At 37.0% G+C, this 18,031-nt stretch overlaps 1 protein-coding gene across 2 annotated transcripts; it reads left to right on the top strand.

The window, feature by feature from the left end:
- The first annotated feature begins 784 nt into the window (after positions 1-784).
- LOC121384424 (E3 ubiquitin-protein ligase RNF4-like) lies at positions 785-15,012 on the top strand. Of its 2 annotated transcripts, none has more exons than XM_041514817.1 (8): positions 785-857; positions 4,401-4,496; positions 6,894-7,023; positions 8,107-8,189; positions 8,961-8,979; positions 11,164-11,329; positions 13,542-13,632; positions 14,467-15,012. In XM_041514817.1, the coding sequence occupies exons 2-8, from the start codon at positions 4,479-4,481 to the stop codon at positions 14,614-14,616; spliced, it is 657 nt and encodes a 218-aa protein (XP_041370751.1). In that variant the 5' UTR covers positions 785-857; positions 4,401-4,478; the 3' UTR covers positions 14,617-15,012. The 2 variants fall into 2 exon arrangements, with proteins under 2 accessions (XP_041370751.1, XP_041370752.1); XM_041514818.1 differs by having other exon boundaries at positions 811-829.
- Positions 15,013-18,031: the final 3,019 nt, after the last annotated feature.

Here is an 18,031-nt window from a genome sequence, read left to right as displayed (position 1 = left end):
TGGGATTTTTAATCCAGATACCGACTCCAAACCCTGAGTGAGTGCTCCGCAAGGCTCAAAGGGTAGGTGTAAACCACTTGCACCGACCAGTGATCCATAACTGGTTCAACAAAGGCCATGGTTTGTGCTATCCTGCCTGTGGGAAGCGCAAATAAAAGATCCCTTGCTGCTAATCGGAAAGAGTAGCCCATGTAGTGGCGACAGCGGGTTTCCTCTCAAAATCTATGTGGTCCTTAACCACATGTCTGACGCCATATATCCGTAAATAAAATGTGTTGAGTGTGTCGTTAAATAAAACATTTCTTTCTTTCAGTCAGTTGAATGGATATCCACCGAGGTGGTTCGACCCTGCGATGCAAATACCTCAGGCGAGCACTCAACCGACTGAGATAAATCCCGACCCCTCGAAGGATCGAATCCCACGTACCGATTCTGTGATAGCCCCTCCCCTCCCCCGTCCCAACCAGTGCCCCATTACTACTGGTATATCAAATACCGTGTTATGTGCTGTCCTTGCTGTAAATGGGAGGTGTGTGTAACGTTTTATATTTAATATTATAAACCTAGCTCTACTTGTCAGAATTGCCAAATGTTTAACATCCAGTTATATTCGGTTAATAATAATAATAAATCAAATGGGGTTATTGAACAAAACAAACTGTTATTTTTAACTTTGGGCTCTAACATCGAGTTTAACGAAATATTACATTACAATTTATTTCATTTTACAAATTAACAGCCTAAAAGTTATTCGGATTTGGGACAAACCATTTGGAAATAAGAGCCATGTACATCTTGGGACTTAACAAGGAAGATAATTTAACTACAAGTGAGAGCGACACTAGTCTAATTTACTGGTGTGTGTGTGTTTTTTACGGTGATTAGATGTATAGTGGTTGTTGTTGTTATTTACTTTATATTGCTTCCAAATATACCGCTAAAACATAATTTTATATATTATCATAACCTGAAAATAACCATAGTCGTTCAGAATTATACCATCATTTAACCTATTTTCGTGAAGCGCGAGTATTTGAACTTCGAAGTAAATTTTCAGTGCCAGCCTTTATAAAGTTTCTCATTTCCAGGTTGTGACGGAAATGTTGACCGTGTCTGAACAGAAGACCTATTATGTCAAAATCAGCGCTACATTATCATATCTGTTATGATGTTAAAGGTGCTATATCATAAATTAAAGTTGCCTACCAAAATTAACTTCAGGCTCAGCTTTGAAACTTGGTCTTTTTGAATTTAAAATTTAAGGCCATAATAAAATAAATCCAAGATTTTCAGTGTGTAATTAGGGTAAAGTGATAATGAGTTTGAACTACCTTGGTGTTTTAGATCACAGGCACATGTACCCCAATTTGCCCAAACAACTTGGGTGGGATGGTTGTGGTGGTGGTCATAGGTATACAGGCTCCCATTTTTTAGGGGGACAGGCTGATTTTTGACCGAATTAAAGCAGCAGTATCCGGAATATTTTTATTATTTAAGCATATAGAACAGAAAATCCAATTACATTTGGTGCATATATGACCCCACACTCCGCATTGGTTTCACTACGCTGACTTATCCAGGTCAAAAACAAAGCCAGTATTTCGGAAGTGGGACACTTTTGACGGGCTTCTACGAATCTCGGTTTTCATTGGCTTATCACAAGTGTGGAATTCTTTAACAAGAGATCACGTGAGATTTCGCAATTTTTGAACAAATTTAACTGTCTTGATTGAGGGGTCGTGTCATATATCCAAAACATATTTATATATATGGTACAATGCCTTTTCAGGGGTTGGTGGGTGGGGGATTTGCCTTGAAATTTTGACAGTGGCCAGCTATTGGCATACGCGTTACATGTAAGGCAGAGCCCTCAAAAGTACCCGGTCTCCGGCGGCAAATCGCCGCCTGAAACAGCTTTTGCTGCCACCTACTTTTCGTTGATGGTAAAAAAAAAGTGCTTTCTCTTCTTTAATAAAGTCTCCTACAAAACTTTCAACAAGTAAAATTGTTCAGTTGCTGCATTTAATGGATGGTGACTGATTTGCGCTAACAGAGGCCATGAGAATGCATCTCAGAGGTTCGATTTTTCAAATGTTTCTCGGGGAGGGCCCCCAGACCCCCCGCTTTGCCCCCTGCTATGATCACTGTTGCAGCCTGCTACTTCTTAAACTATTGAGGGCGCTGGTAAGGGGGTGTTACTAATTACGTAACGTTCTAGGGGTAGAGGAAGAGAGTACTGTGTTTGATTTACGCAACATTTTTCAAGACTATATGTTATTTTTATTCATTTCTTAGACCTAAAAAGGTGTTTTTTGGAAATATGCGGTCAGTCTAGGATCGATCCCCATTGGCGGGTATATAAAAGACCATGGTATATGATATCCTGTCTGTGGGATGGTACATATAAACGATCCCTTGCTAAAAAAAAAAATTCACCGGGGTTGGGGTTATAGACTGTGTTGAGCGAAGTTTATATGGGGCCATGCTCCCCCAGAAAATACATTTCAATTTTTTTTAAGCTTGGGCAAGTAAGTGTTTCGACCTCCAATACCTCCCCCTGCACATGCATTTGATTCCTCTTTAAGATTATATGTCAAAATTACCAAATGTTAGACATCCAACATCAGATGGAACTTGAAGGAAGGATAGGATATGTTTTATTTAACGACACACTCAACACATTTTATTTACAGTTGTATGACGTCGGATGATTATTAAATCAATATGCTCTAACTTTGATGTCGTTAAACAACCCCTCACTAACTTTACCCTTTCCAAAGGAAAGAATATTTATTTGAATTTGTCGATTTTAACACATAAAATTAAGAAGTGAAAACGTTCATTGTCTACTTTAGTATATTTTATTTTAAAAATATATACATGATTAATGTGTTACTAGTATACAAACTAAACTTTGAAAGTTCTACTAACACTATAATATGTTAACTGAAACTGACAACAAACTGTTGTTTGTGCTTTGCCGAGCTATGGCGGCACAGGCGATGAATCGAGCGTATACTTTTGACGATCTCCGTTCATAGCGAACACACACAACTTTTTTAAAAATGCATTTGAGCTTGTATTTCATATTTGTACATGATGTTATAATATGGTAACAAGAGAATGTAACTTTAAACAAAAGTGCCTGAATCTGGAGTACAACATTTATTCATATTAGCATTACAGAACGGGTTGCAAATGAATTGCCACACATTTTTACATGGTGAAAAGTGTTCAGGCCAGCTAATTTTGCCTGAATTTGTCTATCTTTTTTGCCCGAATTTGAGGATTTTCTCATACGCTTGTGGTGGTGATATGGTTGTATTTTAAAATAAATTGGATAATATGTAACCTGTAGTCATTATATTTGAGCCCAAGTAGCCTACTCTGTTGTTCGAGAAAACGGTTATGATGGCTCTCAGTCAGAGATTACTCTATAGCGAAAACACGGAATGGTCGACTACCACACAAAAATTCTAAGTTTGACGCTAAATACCTTTACATTGATCATTTTTGAGTTCGCCGATAACAAATATTTTGCTTATTTGCCACTAATACACACACTACAGGAACAAACCCATCAGCACCTACATATTTAACCTGAACATTATTGAAAGGGCGTGCTGTCGGGTTTATTCACGTAGTGTGTGTATCAGTGGTTACAATGTACTCTGCTATTCGAAATTACCAACATTAAAATAAAGTACCAGTATTCATACTCCAGAAAAGTTAAATATTTAAGTGGTTTTTTTGTTTGTTAATAATTCCAGTTTTTGTTTGACATAAAAAGAAAAGGTTTCATGTACAAATTGTAAAAATATTTGTCAACATATAAACAGAACAGCAATACTGCCCATAGTGAAGAATGTCATAAACTGGGTTTATCGACCAAAAAACTTTTTAAAGGGACTTTCCTGAGTTTGCTGCAGTTTTTAAGATGTTATCGACTAACCAAGACTTTTTAACGATTGTAATTACATATCAAATATATTTTTCTGTATAAAATATTAGTGGCTGTATATTAAACGTGTTTCTGATTGTTCTAATATTTGTACTAGGTTAAATTTCATTTTATTTCCCCAAAATTTTTTTTTCATACATACAAAATTATTTGAAGACAAAATCCAGTTTGGGCTTCTTACAAATATTAAAACGATCAGAAACACATTGAATATACAGACACTAATATTCTAAACAAGAAAATATATTTAATATGTAAGTTTAATCGTAGAAGTATTTTATTAGTCGGAAACATCCTACAATGGAGCAAACTGAGGAATGTCCCTTTAAATGTTTTATTGTACAGGGTATAAGCTGTCTGGACTGTCATATTGACATCAGCAGAAATTGTTTAGTGTGCGTATTCAGAACAGTTTTGAACAGTGAATTTTTTGTTTCAGATGTTACTCTTGATGTAGTAAGGACTGCCAAAGCAGTGATAACCCAATACCAGTATTACTGAAGAGCCACCTACCACAATGAGTTTGCCTAGACTGGTAAGTCTTTTGGCTTCGTTCCAGACCCCGGTGTGAGACAAATCGAGGGCTGTGATTAATTAGTCCCCTAATTTACATTATAATTTATAGGGAGCCATTTAACTTTAAGGTATTATTATATTGATATCATATAAATTCACATGCAGAGTGGAGTACTGTCCTTAAAACTAGTTGGGAGTGAGAGTGATAGCTCCCCGTAAACACAGACCTTTCCCCAGGATATTTTTAAGGTGCTTACATTTTCACTATCAGTTTAATGCAAATGCAAGTGCCAGTTTTATTGTCTGTGACAATTACATGTAGTTATTGACTGTTGTTAAATGAAAAGGTGCTGATCGAGGGCCTTGCACCTAATTAGGTATGAAGGACATGTTCACCTGTTAGAAGTGTGAATACCTGTGTACTGTAAAGTTTTAAAAGTTGTTAAAACAGTTGATTGTCACATATAGACAAATAAAACGTAGAGGCAATTAATTTAATTTAAGCCCATACATGAAGCCGAAGTGCTTACTTACACACCTAAGACATAGTGGCCCCCTACGCCATATGCCTCTGGAGAAACCCCTGAAATGGCAAAGTCTGTAGTGCTAAACCCGATAGTCTTTTAGGCCATCATTAAAAGAAAATTGTGTTTTGTGTGACACAAATGATCATTTTCTTTGTGGATCTGTCAGTAACTTACATTCCAGATATCATTCACCTGGTGAGCCATTGGTGGATAATTTGTGAATCCATCAACTGTCATTTTGGCCAGGTGGTCAACATTAAGTTGGGTTACTGGTGGATATAGTCAAAGCAAGGAAATGTTATCACATGGGTGAAAAACTGCTCACTTCATCACATGCTAATATTGCTGATTTATTTTACTAAAAACATTACTGTGAATTGGACACTAAGAACACTTGCTTTCCTACATGTATGTAATTTTGAGCGCAGTTTATCGCTTAGGTACCATTGGTTTTCATGCAGGGGCAGGGTTTTGAGGGTCAACTCCCCCACCAGTGCTTAAACACATTTTATTTTTCAATATATTTTCCAGTGAAGCACGAGCATGACTCAACCCCCATCCCATAAATTTTGGTTGCAACAGTCTAGACCCAAACCCTTGCTAAAATTCATACACAAGCACCTGCATGACAATCAGTGTGTCATTCATTAACCGCTAAAAGCACACATTAATTTGATTAAACAATTTTGCAGTTTCCAATTCCAAGTTAAAAACTACATTCATGTGTACGTTAATAGAATGTTCATTAGTTCATGTACTCAGGCAGCAGGCAATCATTTCATGTGGCTACAGCAGCTGCCAACAATGCCATGACCACCTACAAAATTCTTTGCTTACAAATTACATCACTGAGTTGAGTATATGTAGATAAAGGCTGCATACCTTTCTTGGACACCATCCTGCTTTCAAAGATAATGAGCAGCCTGTGTTTCAGTGTTTAAAATTATCAGCAGGTTTTGAGTATGAAATACAAGTGTAATACATGTACCAAAACTTGTGATTCAGAAAATCAACGCTACAATTTATTATTAAGAAAAAATGTCTATGGTAAAAAAACGTGCATGGAAAAAAACCCTGGTTTTATGACCACCAAACATCTTGAAGGACGATTGGGGTCAGAAATGAAATTTTTATTAGTAAATCGCAAATTCAAACAATAAAAATGACTAAAAACAAAACAATAACAACTGTATGATCAACAGAATGAAAAAGATTGACAGAAATAATGTTCAACAGTGATTAATCGGCCTTCCTAGAAATTGTCAAAATTGAGAATGACACCCCACGCACGTATACAGAGCAACTGCGTGATGCACTGCAAACTATGGAATGTGTAAACAGAACTGAACGTTCTTTATTAGGATGTCTGTGGTCAAAACGTATGTTCGGTCTAAGAGTTGATATTAACATTAATATTTCAGGTTCCCCTACTTTTTTTGAAGAGTATATATATATATATATATATATATATATATATATATATATATATATATATACATGTAGTCAGGGTTTCTGTTAGACAGTAAAACAGATATGGAGCCATACCTAACTTTTTTGCAGATTTTATTTGTTTAAGTAAACCGTAAACAATTATGATTGTTTTAACTCTAACCCTAAACCTAACCCATTTTCTTTCTTGAGGAGGTCCCCCATACCCCCTGTCAACTGCGGTTGTATTCAGTACACATATTGTAAATATTCAATTCCATAGTACCATACCCAAAAGTTTCTTTTTGGCAGAAACCCTGATAGTCTACTGCAAAGAAATGTGCCGTAGAGAATTAAAATCACCATGCCCATGGCATTGCCAATTGCTGTGGCAAATGCAGGGGTTAGACATTTATATAAATGTGTGTTTGTAATTGTTTATTTATTTGCATTTTCTTCAGTCTCCGCAGCGAATTCACCGACGGCGCCGTATTGTTAGTCAGGAGAGACCGCGGCGGCGTCATTCCACTCGCGGTGTCACTGTTCAGCCGACTGTTGTGTTAGACGATTCACTGGAACCAGGAAACTCGGGTTTGTATAAGGCTGCAGTGTGTATTCGTGTAGCACAACACATTCATGTTCGATTGATTTTCGTGGTATGTCCTGATAAAGTTCAAGCATGCCACATTGGCTAAACACTTTAGGTTTCTGGGCTGACTTGTCAATAGGTTAATAGTTAGTTGTGTGTGAGAGAAAAGTTAGAATAGTGGCCTTACACCTCCACACTGGGCCATTATAACTTGTTCTTGGTGGGAGTCGGTACCGAGATGAGAACCCATTACCAGCCACCCATGAAGTCCAAACACCTTAACCCACTGTACCACTGATCCTGGTAGCATAATACAAACTGACATAACCATTTATAAAGTAATCCAACCATTTTTATTGAAAGTGCTTCCTGCTGCCACCAAAAAGGTTATTCTTGGTTATAGGAAAAACGGAAGGAAATGCTTTATTTAACGACGAAATCAACACATTTTAATTGCGGTTATATGGTGTCAGACATATGGTTAAGGACCACACAGATACTGAGAGAGGAAACCCACTGTCGCCACTTCACGGGATACTCTTTTTGATTAGCAGCAAGGGGTCTTTTATATGCACCATCCCACAGACAGGATAGTACATACCACGGCCTTTGTTACACCAGTTATGGAGCACTGGCTGGAATGAGAAATAGCCCAATGGGTCCACCGACAGGGATCGATCCTAGACCGACCGTGCATCAAGCAAACGCTTTACCACTTGGTTATGGTAGTGAACAAATTTATTATATATTATGCAGGATGTATGAGATACATACAGTGAAATCCAACTAGTTCATTTGGCAGGAGACAACATTTCAAAATATTAAGTAACTGGAAGTCAGTTCGCATGATTAGTGTCGTCTTTATGAGGTAAAAAAGCAAGATGTACTTAAATTTTCCGATGTAGGTGTACATTTTTTAGGCATTACACAACATTTACCAAATTGCTAACAGTTCTTTTTGTCCTGCTTAGAGCCAGTGTAAGTGTTATGGTTATATATTTGATTATTTGCATGATTAAAACTCTTTGCTTTTCGAAATATGAAAAGTATCAGGTATGGAATAGTGAGTGTTTGTTTATTTTCAGGCTGTATTGACCTAACAAGTGATGACTCATTCACTGGAGGCAATGTGATAGATTTGACGAGTGTCAATGATTCCCCTGTTGTGGTATGCTGCAAGTCTTTCTATCAAATCTCGTAATAAACACACACTCACTTGATGGCAAACTGAAATATTTACCAGTAAAATGAAACCCAGTATGCATTTCATTATCTTTTTTTTTAAGAGTGGCTTATTTTCTCTTTCAGCTTTAGCAAATTCTGTATCAATTTTTTATAAATTCCATTTTCGATTAGTGTCATGCAATAATCTTCTAATTAATATGAAATTCTCCAATGAATGAATGAATGAATGAATGTATTTTTCATTACACCGTAGCATGAAAAATACTTCAGGTGTTGGGTGTCAAACAATGGTAAATTAATAAATAAATAAATTAATTAATTAAAATTTAAAATGATAATTGAAATTCTCCAAAAAGAATTTATTAACAGGAATGCCCTATGTTTTACAAAGGATAAGTGAATGTGTTATGAAAAGGTTTTAACATCATCAAACCAAGACTGTTCTAGAAATGAAGTGTTCTGTGATAAAAACACTTGAATCAAATGCATGTCGTGTTAGTAACTTGTCACACTTTCAACTGTTATATTCAATGTTTATGACATATGAAGTAAATAGTCAAAATTATTAAGTGTGATTTTTTTAATAATCTTATTTATTAATTGTCAGTTTGGCTATTGAATCATTATTTTTGGTGGTGGTGTTTTTTCATATTCATAATAAAGCAGTTGTCACTGATAATAATTTAATTTCAAGCAGACAGGATTGTTTACTTTTTATCATTCGGTATTACTTTTTCTCTTTTCTATGTTTCAGCTTCTTTCACCCGTTGATGGTAAGTATATTCTTTGATATTGTTCAAATGACCATGGCTAGAAATGTGTTTTGTGATACTTTAAAATTGAACCAATAAACTTTATATATGAAGAATTACTATTTTTGTTCTAAAATGTATCCAACTCCAGAGCTCTTGTACTTCAAAACATTTGTATCCCGCAATCACTGTATACATTGACAAGATATGATGACTAGATAAATATCTATTTTTGGTCATTAACCACAAATATAGGTCATGTGACATAAGCCCAACTCGACTCGAGTAGTTCAGACTAGATTTTCAATAAATGTACTCTTTAAATAATTTTTTTAAGTACAGTAAATACAAATAATTTTTTGTTTTGCAATAACAATACAAAACTTGTATATTTTTTTATGAATTAGAGTTTAAAAGTGCTTTTTGAATGTGACATAATGTAGCTAGCATCTTACAAAAAATGACGTTATGTATCTTGTATGACGTCATACGGCAAAAGCCTTGGTTGACAATACTCAATTTGTGTACACAAAAATAAAATAAATAATGATTTTCCAACTATTCCCGTAGGATTGCAGGATGAAAAAAATAACTGTTACTGTCTTAAGATACCGCCTTTATCCTGCTCAGGTTGAATGGCGAATTCATGTCGGCAGAGCCTCCGTGCATTAGCCATTCTAACCTTCGCAGGATAAAGCCGATATCTTAAGACAATAACCAGTTATTTCCTATATACCATCCCATCACTTGAATACAGGCAGGACTTTAGAGCTTACTAATGTGTAGCACAACAGGTTTTTTGTCTTTTCTGATTACAGAGAGGTATTTTTCTTTTCAACTTCACCTGTCCTCAAAACAAATGTATATTCCCCTAAGGTCTCACTACACAGATGTCATCTGCCATTGAAACCCATGTTAAACTGCCCAACTTCAAGCGAAGATTGCCCATAGAACGGGTTCTCGTTGACACTAACAACATACACCATTGCGAACATACATTATATAAGCATTTATATTCACTCCAAAATTATTGTGAACATTTCCGTCTCAGTTTTTTGCTATATGACCGCATCTGGCTGTAGTACCAGTCTGAACAGGTGGTTCATTAACCGATTCACTCCGGCTGTTACTTGTGCTATATACCCATGTCCCAAAAGGTCGATGCACAATATTACAAAATAACATGGGCAAAATACAGCCAGAAGGCTTACCATTAAACATACATATTGTTTTAATTCTTCACCATTTCCTAGAAGTGAATATGTGAACCATAACATGTGCCACAATTAGGAACTATAGTGGACCGTGATGAATGAACTCTCACTCGGAAGTGATCTGTGTAGTGAGACCTAAGGATAGTAGTCATGTGTCGGGAAAGAAAGAAGTATGCAGTAGAATTTTTTTTAGGCCATCCCATTGACTGTTGGGATGTTCGAACCAGACTACTTTACTTAGGAGAATATGCATTTGGTTTGAGGACAGGTGAAGTATTCATAAAAGAGAAAACACCTCTAAAGTTTTCTACAGTTAGTGCAGTAATGTTATTAACAGCTGCTGAAGCATTGTGAAATGCATTTCATGTTATTTTAATCTACCTAAAGCGTAATATTTCAGTAGTTTTGAGGTGAAATCTTTTGAGGTCAGAATGTTTTGTACTTAATTTGGGCATAATTATTTTGGGCACATGTATGTATTTTTGGCACAACTTTTATCACCTAGACTTTGGTGCAATCTAAAGCCCTTGCAGGGTGGTTGACTCTAGTGGTAGCACATACAGTTACCTGCTTATATTGGGATCAGTTTTCAAGATCATTATGACTTGTATCAGACCGCGCCATTTAAGTGGAGCTATCACTTTTGCTCCCCATCACTCTCCTGAGGCTAGTTCAAGGAGAATAATTTTTGGCTTCCCTTAGCATGTAAATTTATATGGTATCAATATGGTAATATTTTAAATGGCTTCCCCATAATCTAAGTTAGGGCAGCAAATAAGTTCCCCAGTTGTCTTCATGGTATGGTCTGTTAAACTGGGATCAGTTTGATCCTTACAGCTTGTATGTTAATTGTAGAGGATTATCCAGTTAGGTCTGTTAAACTGGGATCAGTTTGATCTTTACAACCTGTATGTTAATTGTAGATGATCGTCCAGTAAGGTCTGTTAAACTGGGATCAGTTTGATCCTTACAACTTGTATATTAATTGTAGAGGATCGTCCACGAAACCGCAGACATAGACTACGTTCATATCACTTCACCACAAACTACAGTGCTGATGTTGAAGTGACGAGTAGTCGCACGAGAATGCAGAGGATGATAGACGTGGACAGTGAAGAGTCACTTCCTCCATTTGATGTTACCGGAACACCGTTCAGGTTAATAATACAGTTATATTCAAGCGTTAAAATTGTTGTATTCCACATGGCATTTTTCTCTGAATTAAACATACATATATATATCAAACGTTGCCAGCAACAAGAAGTAGAATGGTGATGGCCACATTTTCCCAATTTAATGACCCAAAAAATCATATGGCTACAAATGTATATTATAGCTCTTTTTAAAGCTTATTATGTTTATAGTTTATCATAACTAATATTGTGAGTAGAATGATGGAAATACATGCACATTATTAAAAGTTTTCCGGACAGCTCATTTTGCCTGAAGGTCTCCAGGGTGGGGGTAGGGGAGGCAATTGTCCAGAGATTGCAGCCATTGTAAGATGTTTCTAACTAACAGAGCGTTTTAGGCGACTGAAATGACATATTCAATACATTTTCTTGTTTGGAATACCAGTGTCTGTATATCCAATGTGTTTGCCAGTTGTGTGCTGATGTCTGTAGTGCTCAGTTACTTTTCATTTTACTTTAAAGTTTTGTTATCATACATACATGTACCAGATTATTGGAAGGTAAACATCTGGTTTGGGCTACTATAAACATTAGTATGACAACAAAGACCATTATTTAATACTGGTGTAGGAAGGGTGGGGGTGGGGGACATATGCTCCTTAACTTTGTAGCAGCAGCGATGGTTTTTTATATATTTTTAGATGTATTTATATATATATATATATGTGCCCCCCGTCACACTTTGGCACCTTCCTATGCCCATGTTTAAATTTTAATAAAATTATAGATTATGACCAACAGATTAAATGTGTGATTATCAGTTGTAATATCTTTCAAACATTGTATACCAATAATTCTTTGTAGTCATGTTTCAAAAGAAAGACTGGAGGAAAATGTAGTTGGTTATAGGACAGACATCACTTGATATATATATAGATTGTTCTGTCAGTGTGACTGAAATCAGCTCCATTGATTTTTAACTGGTCAACCACTAGACCTGGCCTAGTGCTTATAAAACTTTTAGAGTCTAGACTCGAGACTCTAATAGAGTCTGATACACTAATGTCATGACAACGCCATACAAATTATACAAGTGTGATGTCATTAGAGATTGAGTCTGGACTCTAAAAGTTTTTAAGACTTAATGTACATGTACTTCTTATTTTAAGGGGACTACCAGTGACGGATCCAGAAAATCCATTTAGGGGTGGCCCCAATGACAAGAGGCAGAATTTCTAGGGAGTTTTGGGAGAGGTTTGGAGGGGGATCGTAAAAAAAAAAAAAAATAATATAATAATAAAATTATAACTGTCATAAAATTTAGGGGCCCTCGGCCCCTGATGCCCCCACTAGATCTGCCTCTGACTACCCGGAGTTTGTAACCATTGTAAGATATTAGGACAACAAAAACACCTTCTTAGATGTACAGATACTGATATTCTAAATAGGAAAGTACATGTATATCTATATGTCATTTTAGTCATCAAAAAGGATCTGTTGGTTGTAAACATGCTACAATGACAGCAAACAAAGGAGTTCCTTTTAACTGTTATCTTATCTTAGAGTCCGAACCAAATTGTTAACAACTACGATAAATGACTCTCCTACCTTTAATTACTGTTAGATTTCCCCCAAAATTTTGTCCAGACACAAATTGTGAAAAAATCATTACAGTGATGATGAATACATTATATCTTAGCACATGTCATGATGGTGTTAGATTACGACATATTGATCCACCCCTCTTGAAGAGTATTCCATAAACAAACAAAATGGCAGACGGCAGAAACTGCATGTATTTTGCCCTATGCAATCTCAGCGAAGTCGATATTGGTGACATCGTTAGTCTAATATATGGAGTCAGATTCCATCATGACATGTGCTAAGGTATAACACACTCATCATGGCGTCAGATTAATTACATCACATATTTAGGAGGCTTCCTCTCCTCTTGAAGAGTATTCCACAAAAAAGCGAAATGGTAGACGGAGAAAAATTGCATGTGTTTTGTCCTAGGAGTCGATATAGGTGATATGGTTTCAGTCTAATATGTGGAATCCATGTCAGTGTAATAGTTTTTTTTATGATTTATGTTTGTACAAAAAGTGGAAAAAATCTACCAGTAATTAAAGGCAGGAGAGTAATTTATCTTAGTTATTAACAATTTGGTTTAGACTTTAGATAAAATTAAATAATTCAACAGTGTGTAAGTAAGATTGACTCTTGATGTTTTTAGCCCTGAAAGACTAGATTCAAATGCGTCTACAGCAGTATCACCAGCTGCAGACAAGATCAACTGTCCAATTTGTCTAGATGATGCCAAGCAGGTTTGTACAATTCAGAGGCATAGCGAGTGTTGTCTAGCACCAATCGGCTACGGTGGTATAGTGCTTCAGCCATCGGGCATAAAGTGGTACAGTAAGTACTGGGTTCATCTCCCGGTACCGACTCCCATCTAGAGCGAGTTTAACAACTCACTGGGTAAGGTGTAAAGCCACCACACCGACTTCTTTGTCACTAACAACTGATCACTAACACATTGTCCTGAACAGATAGTCCAGATAACTGAGGTGTGTGCTGAGAACAGCGTGCTTAAACCTTAATTGGATATAAACACAGAAATATCTAGAGATGAATGAATGAATATCTAGAACTCGTTGATGGGAATTTTACCCGTAGTCCAATAGGCCGTAGGATCAATCCACTTCACTGATTCCTACATATGGTACACCACATTTTGGTGGAGTGCAATTATCTCAAAGAAACTGGAAAAGATCAATTTGGTCAAAGAAATGTGATGGAATCCTTTTGATTCCATCCTGAACTTTTATTATAGTACAAGTTCTATGTGATGCTGACTTTTATTCTAAATTTAGATTCCATCCTGAACTTTTATTACAATTTCTACGTGATACTGACTTTTATTCTAAATTTTAATTTGACCTACCTGTGATATTTGTATTTTTACACAGTTCTTTACACTGTTTTTATTTAACTCTTGAATTTTCATATTGATGTTGATCATCACATTATGTTTACATTTACCATTGTCTGACACCCAATAGCCGATGTATTGTTTCTTGCTGGGGTATCATTAAACATTCATTCATTCATTCCTACATGTAATTTCTTACTGGATGTCTCTGCTTTTTTCCCCTCAGATTCGGAGAAGTGGAAGACAGATATTTTCTACAGTTTGTGGACACATTTACTGCAATCAGTGTATTACTCAAGCTATTAACACACAACGTTGTTGTCCCACGTGCAGAAAAAAACTCACTTTAAAACAAGTTCATGTTTTGTATTTATAAATGAATTGATACACCTAATTATTTGTGAAATATGCATTTACCGAATTATTAATTGTATTGAAATTTGTCCATGGTCCATTGTTGGTTGTGTCTGGTGTTAATATTGTAAAATGATATTTGGCAGGTTCATTTTTTGTACACCTTGATCAGAATCTATGTTTTATATATACATTGATTGTATTTTCAAATTTGTGAGACTTCAAGCATTTTTGTTTATCAATATCTTTAAAATGTTAAATTATTTTATTGAATCACTTAGTCCATAATACTTTAGTTGCATCTAGTATTAGTATTATGAATGTTAAAGTTACTTTTGATATGATGTTTTTGTGTACACTAACTTGGGTGTTGACCAATGCCAGGTCATTGGATTAAGAAATAAATATTTATGTATTATCAAGTCCACAGTTTTGTTTATTAGTTAAAATACTGGAAAAAATGTTGGTAACATTGTAGTTAGGCTACATAATCAAATCAAATAAATATGCACACACACACACACACACACACACACACATGCATGGGTCCAGTGGCGGATCCAGCATGAAACAAGGCCGTGAAGCTAGCGGATGGGGAAGGCGGTCTTAATTTTCAAATTGTTTCTCTCCCCCCACCCCACCCCCGATAAAATCCTGATTATTTCTTATGAGTTTCTAAATTTCACAAATATGTTGGGGGTAATAACCATTGTTTCTGCCAGAAAGACATTTTTAGGTATGGTGCTATAAATTGAATGCAACCAGTCAACAGGGGGTATGGAGGGTCTCCCCCAGAAAGAAAATGGGTTATGTTTAGGATTAGGGTTAAGAAAATCATACAGTAATGATAGTCATTAATTTTGTCAAAAGGTTAAACTTAAAAAAAAAAAAATTGCAAAATATTTACCCTGTGGCAGAAAACCTTTTAAATTTGTGTGTGCAGAAGAGGTTTCGGGGATCAAAAACATTCTGCTCAAGCGAATTTTCTTCTCTTGTTTTTTTTTTCAATATAGTTTCCAGGGAATCCCGTAGAAATTTCGATCGGCACATTCTTGACCCCCTGCATATTTTCCTGTACACGAGCATACAGTCTCCATAACTCGACTTGTAGACAGTGTGGGTGTCCCCCCTCCCCCATATAACATTCTGGCTCCGCCAGTGTCAACGCACGCAACTTTTGGCTTCAACGATGAATAAACACACTTACCTTTATTCATATATCCACTCAACACCTGTAGAAGACCTTGTAACTGAATAGCACAGTAGTTAGCTGCAGTCGTCATAGGTAGTATTAGATCCATGCACGTTTTGCATTTAAATACATTTTAAAATATGATTATAAATGGCAAACACCGATTCTTTTCGCACATTTCTGAAGTTGAACCATATTCAGAAAAATTTACGTAGTAGTATCGCTTTGACATCAATAAGCATATTACGTCAACGCATTGTTGACGTCACGCAAAAGAAACGACGTTACGTTTCCGGCAATTTTTGTAACTTGACGGAAAATGTCGAACTTGCATTAAAATATGTACATAGGTGATCTGGCAAGCATACGCACTAACGTCAGTGTTTTATTGTGACAAAATGTCTCGTTGTTTGGGGCGGAACGTTAAAGTTGTTTTGTTTAACGGAAACACTCTGGGGCGGATCCATAATTTTGTAAAGGGGAGGTCACAAAATTAAAAAAAAAAAAATTGGGTTTGTCAAGGCAAATGAGCCGAGCTCCTAATAAAGCAAGATCGGTAGGAGGAATCGAGAGCATGTTTCCCGGAAATGTTTTAAATAAAGATTCTCAGAAACGCGTTTTCGAGGCAATTTAGTGTTGTGTGTTGTGGATGATGAATTGAAAAAACAAAACCCATCCCAAAACGTCATTAAAAAGGGCACTTTAAATTGGGGTGGGGGGTGGGGGGACCTGAAGTCCCTGTGACCCCCCTCTGGATCCTCTAATGCCACCGGAGCACACAAATTAATTAATCATAGGCTATTGGATGTCAAACATTTGGACATTCTGACATTAAGTCATCAGAGAAAACCGGCTACATTTTTCTGTTATCAGCAAGAGATCTTTTATATACACTATCCCACAGACAGGAAAGAACATACCACGGCCTTTTACAAGTTGTAGTGCACAGGTTTGGAACGGGAAAAAAACACCCCATCAGTTCATGCAGTTGAATGGATCCACTGAGGTGGGTCGATCCTGCAACGCAAGCACCTCAAGCCAGCACTCGACCAACTGAGCTAAATTCCGCTCCAGGGCGGGACGTAGCCCAGTGGTAAAGCGCTCGCCTGATGCGCAGTCGGCCGAGTGATAAAACGCTCGCCTGTTGCGCGGTCGGTTTGGGATCGATCTCCGTCGGTGGCCCATTGGTCCATTTCTCGTTCCAGCCAGTGCACCACGACTGCGGTATCAAAGGCCGTGGTATGTGCTACCCTGACTATGGGATGGTGCATATAAAGGATCCCTTAATTGCTACTAATAGAAAAATGTAGCGGGTTTCCTCTTTAAGACTAAATGTCAAAATTACCAAATGTTTGACATCCAATAGCTGATGATTAATAAAGCAATGTCGTTAAACAAAACAAACTAACTTTTTAAATGTCTCCTTGCGGATGAAAAGTAAAGTTTGTTTTATTTAAGACGCCACTAGAGCACATTGATTTTTTATCTTATCATCGGCTATTGGACGTCAAACATATGGTCATTTTGACACTGTTTTGAGAGGAAACCCGCTGTCGCCACATAGGCTACTCTTTTTGACAGGCAGCAAGGGATCTTTTATTTGCGCTTCCCACAGGCAGGATAGCACAAACCATGGCCTTTGTTGAACCAGTTATGGATCACTTGTCGGTGCAAGTGGTTTACACCTACCCATTGAGCCTTGCGGAGCACTCACTCAGGGTTTGGAGTCGGTATCTGGATTAAAAATCCCATGCCTCGACTGGGATCCGAACCCAGTACCTACCAGCCTGTAGACCGATGGCCTGCCACGACGCCACCGAGGCCGGTCATTGCGGATGAAGGATTGTTCAAGGGCGGGCGTAGGGGTATAACAAGAAAGAAACAGAAATGGAAATAGGACATGAAGGCACGTATACAGGGCCGTAGCTAGCGGGGGGGGGGGGGGGGGGGGGGGGGGGGGGCAAGAAAAAAATCCGGAAAGCATTATAGAAACTTAAAGAAAATTCTCTTCTTAACTGTTTAAGGAGTTTTAGACTATTAACTACTCAGTTGCTCCCCCCCCCCCCCAACAAAAAATCCTAGCTACGGCCCTGCTATAGTATATCGAAGTACACTAATATTGATATAACATAAATAAATTGTACTTTGAGGGACGGATACAGGATTTTTCTAGGGTGGGTGTGCACCGTTTAAAAAAGAGTTAGTTTATTTGTTTAACGACACCACTAGAGCACATTGATTTATT

The sequence above is a fragment of the Gigantopelta aegis genome, chromosome 10 (assembly GCF_016097555.1).
Source record: "Gigantopelta aegis isolate Gae_Host chromosome 10, Gae_host_genome, whole genome shotgun sequence".
Lineage (NCBI taxonomy): Eukaryota > Metazoa > Mollusca > Gastropoda > Neomphalida > Peltospiridae > Gigantopelta > Gigantopelta aegis.
This window is presented reverse-complemented; position numbering and strand designations above follow the sequence as displayed.

Bases quoted from the DNA above. Each gene is read 5' to 3' on its own strand.
- LOC121384424 (XM_041514817.1), top strand. The intron at 7,024-8,106 runs GTTTGTATAAGG...GTTTATTTTCAG, and splicing joins ACTGGAACCAGGAAACTCGG to GCTGTATTGACCTAACAAGT. The intron at 13,633-14,466 runs GTTTGTACAATT...TTTTCCCCTCAG, and splicing joins GTCTAGATGATGCCAAGCAG to ATTCGGAGAAGTGGAAGACA.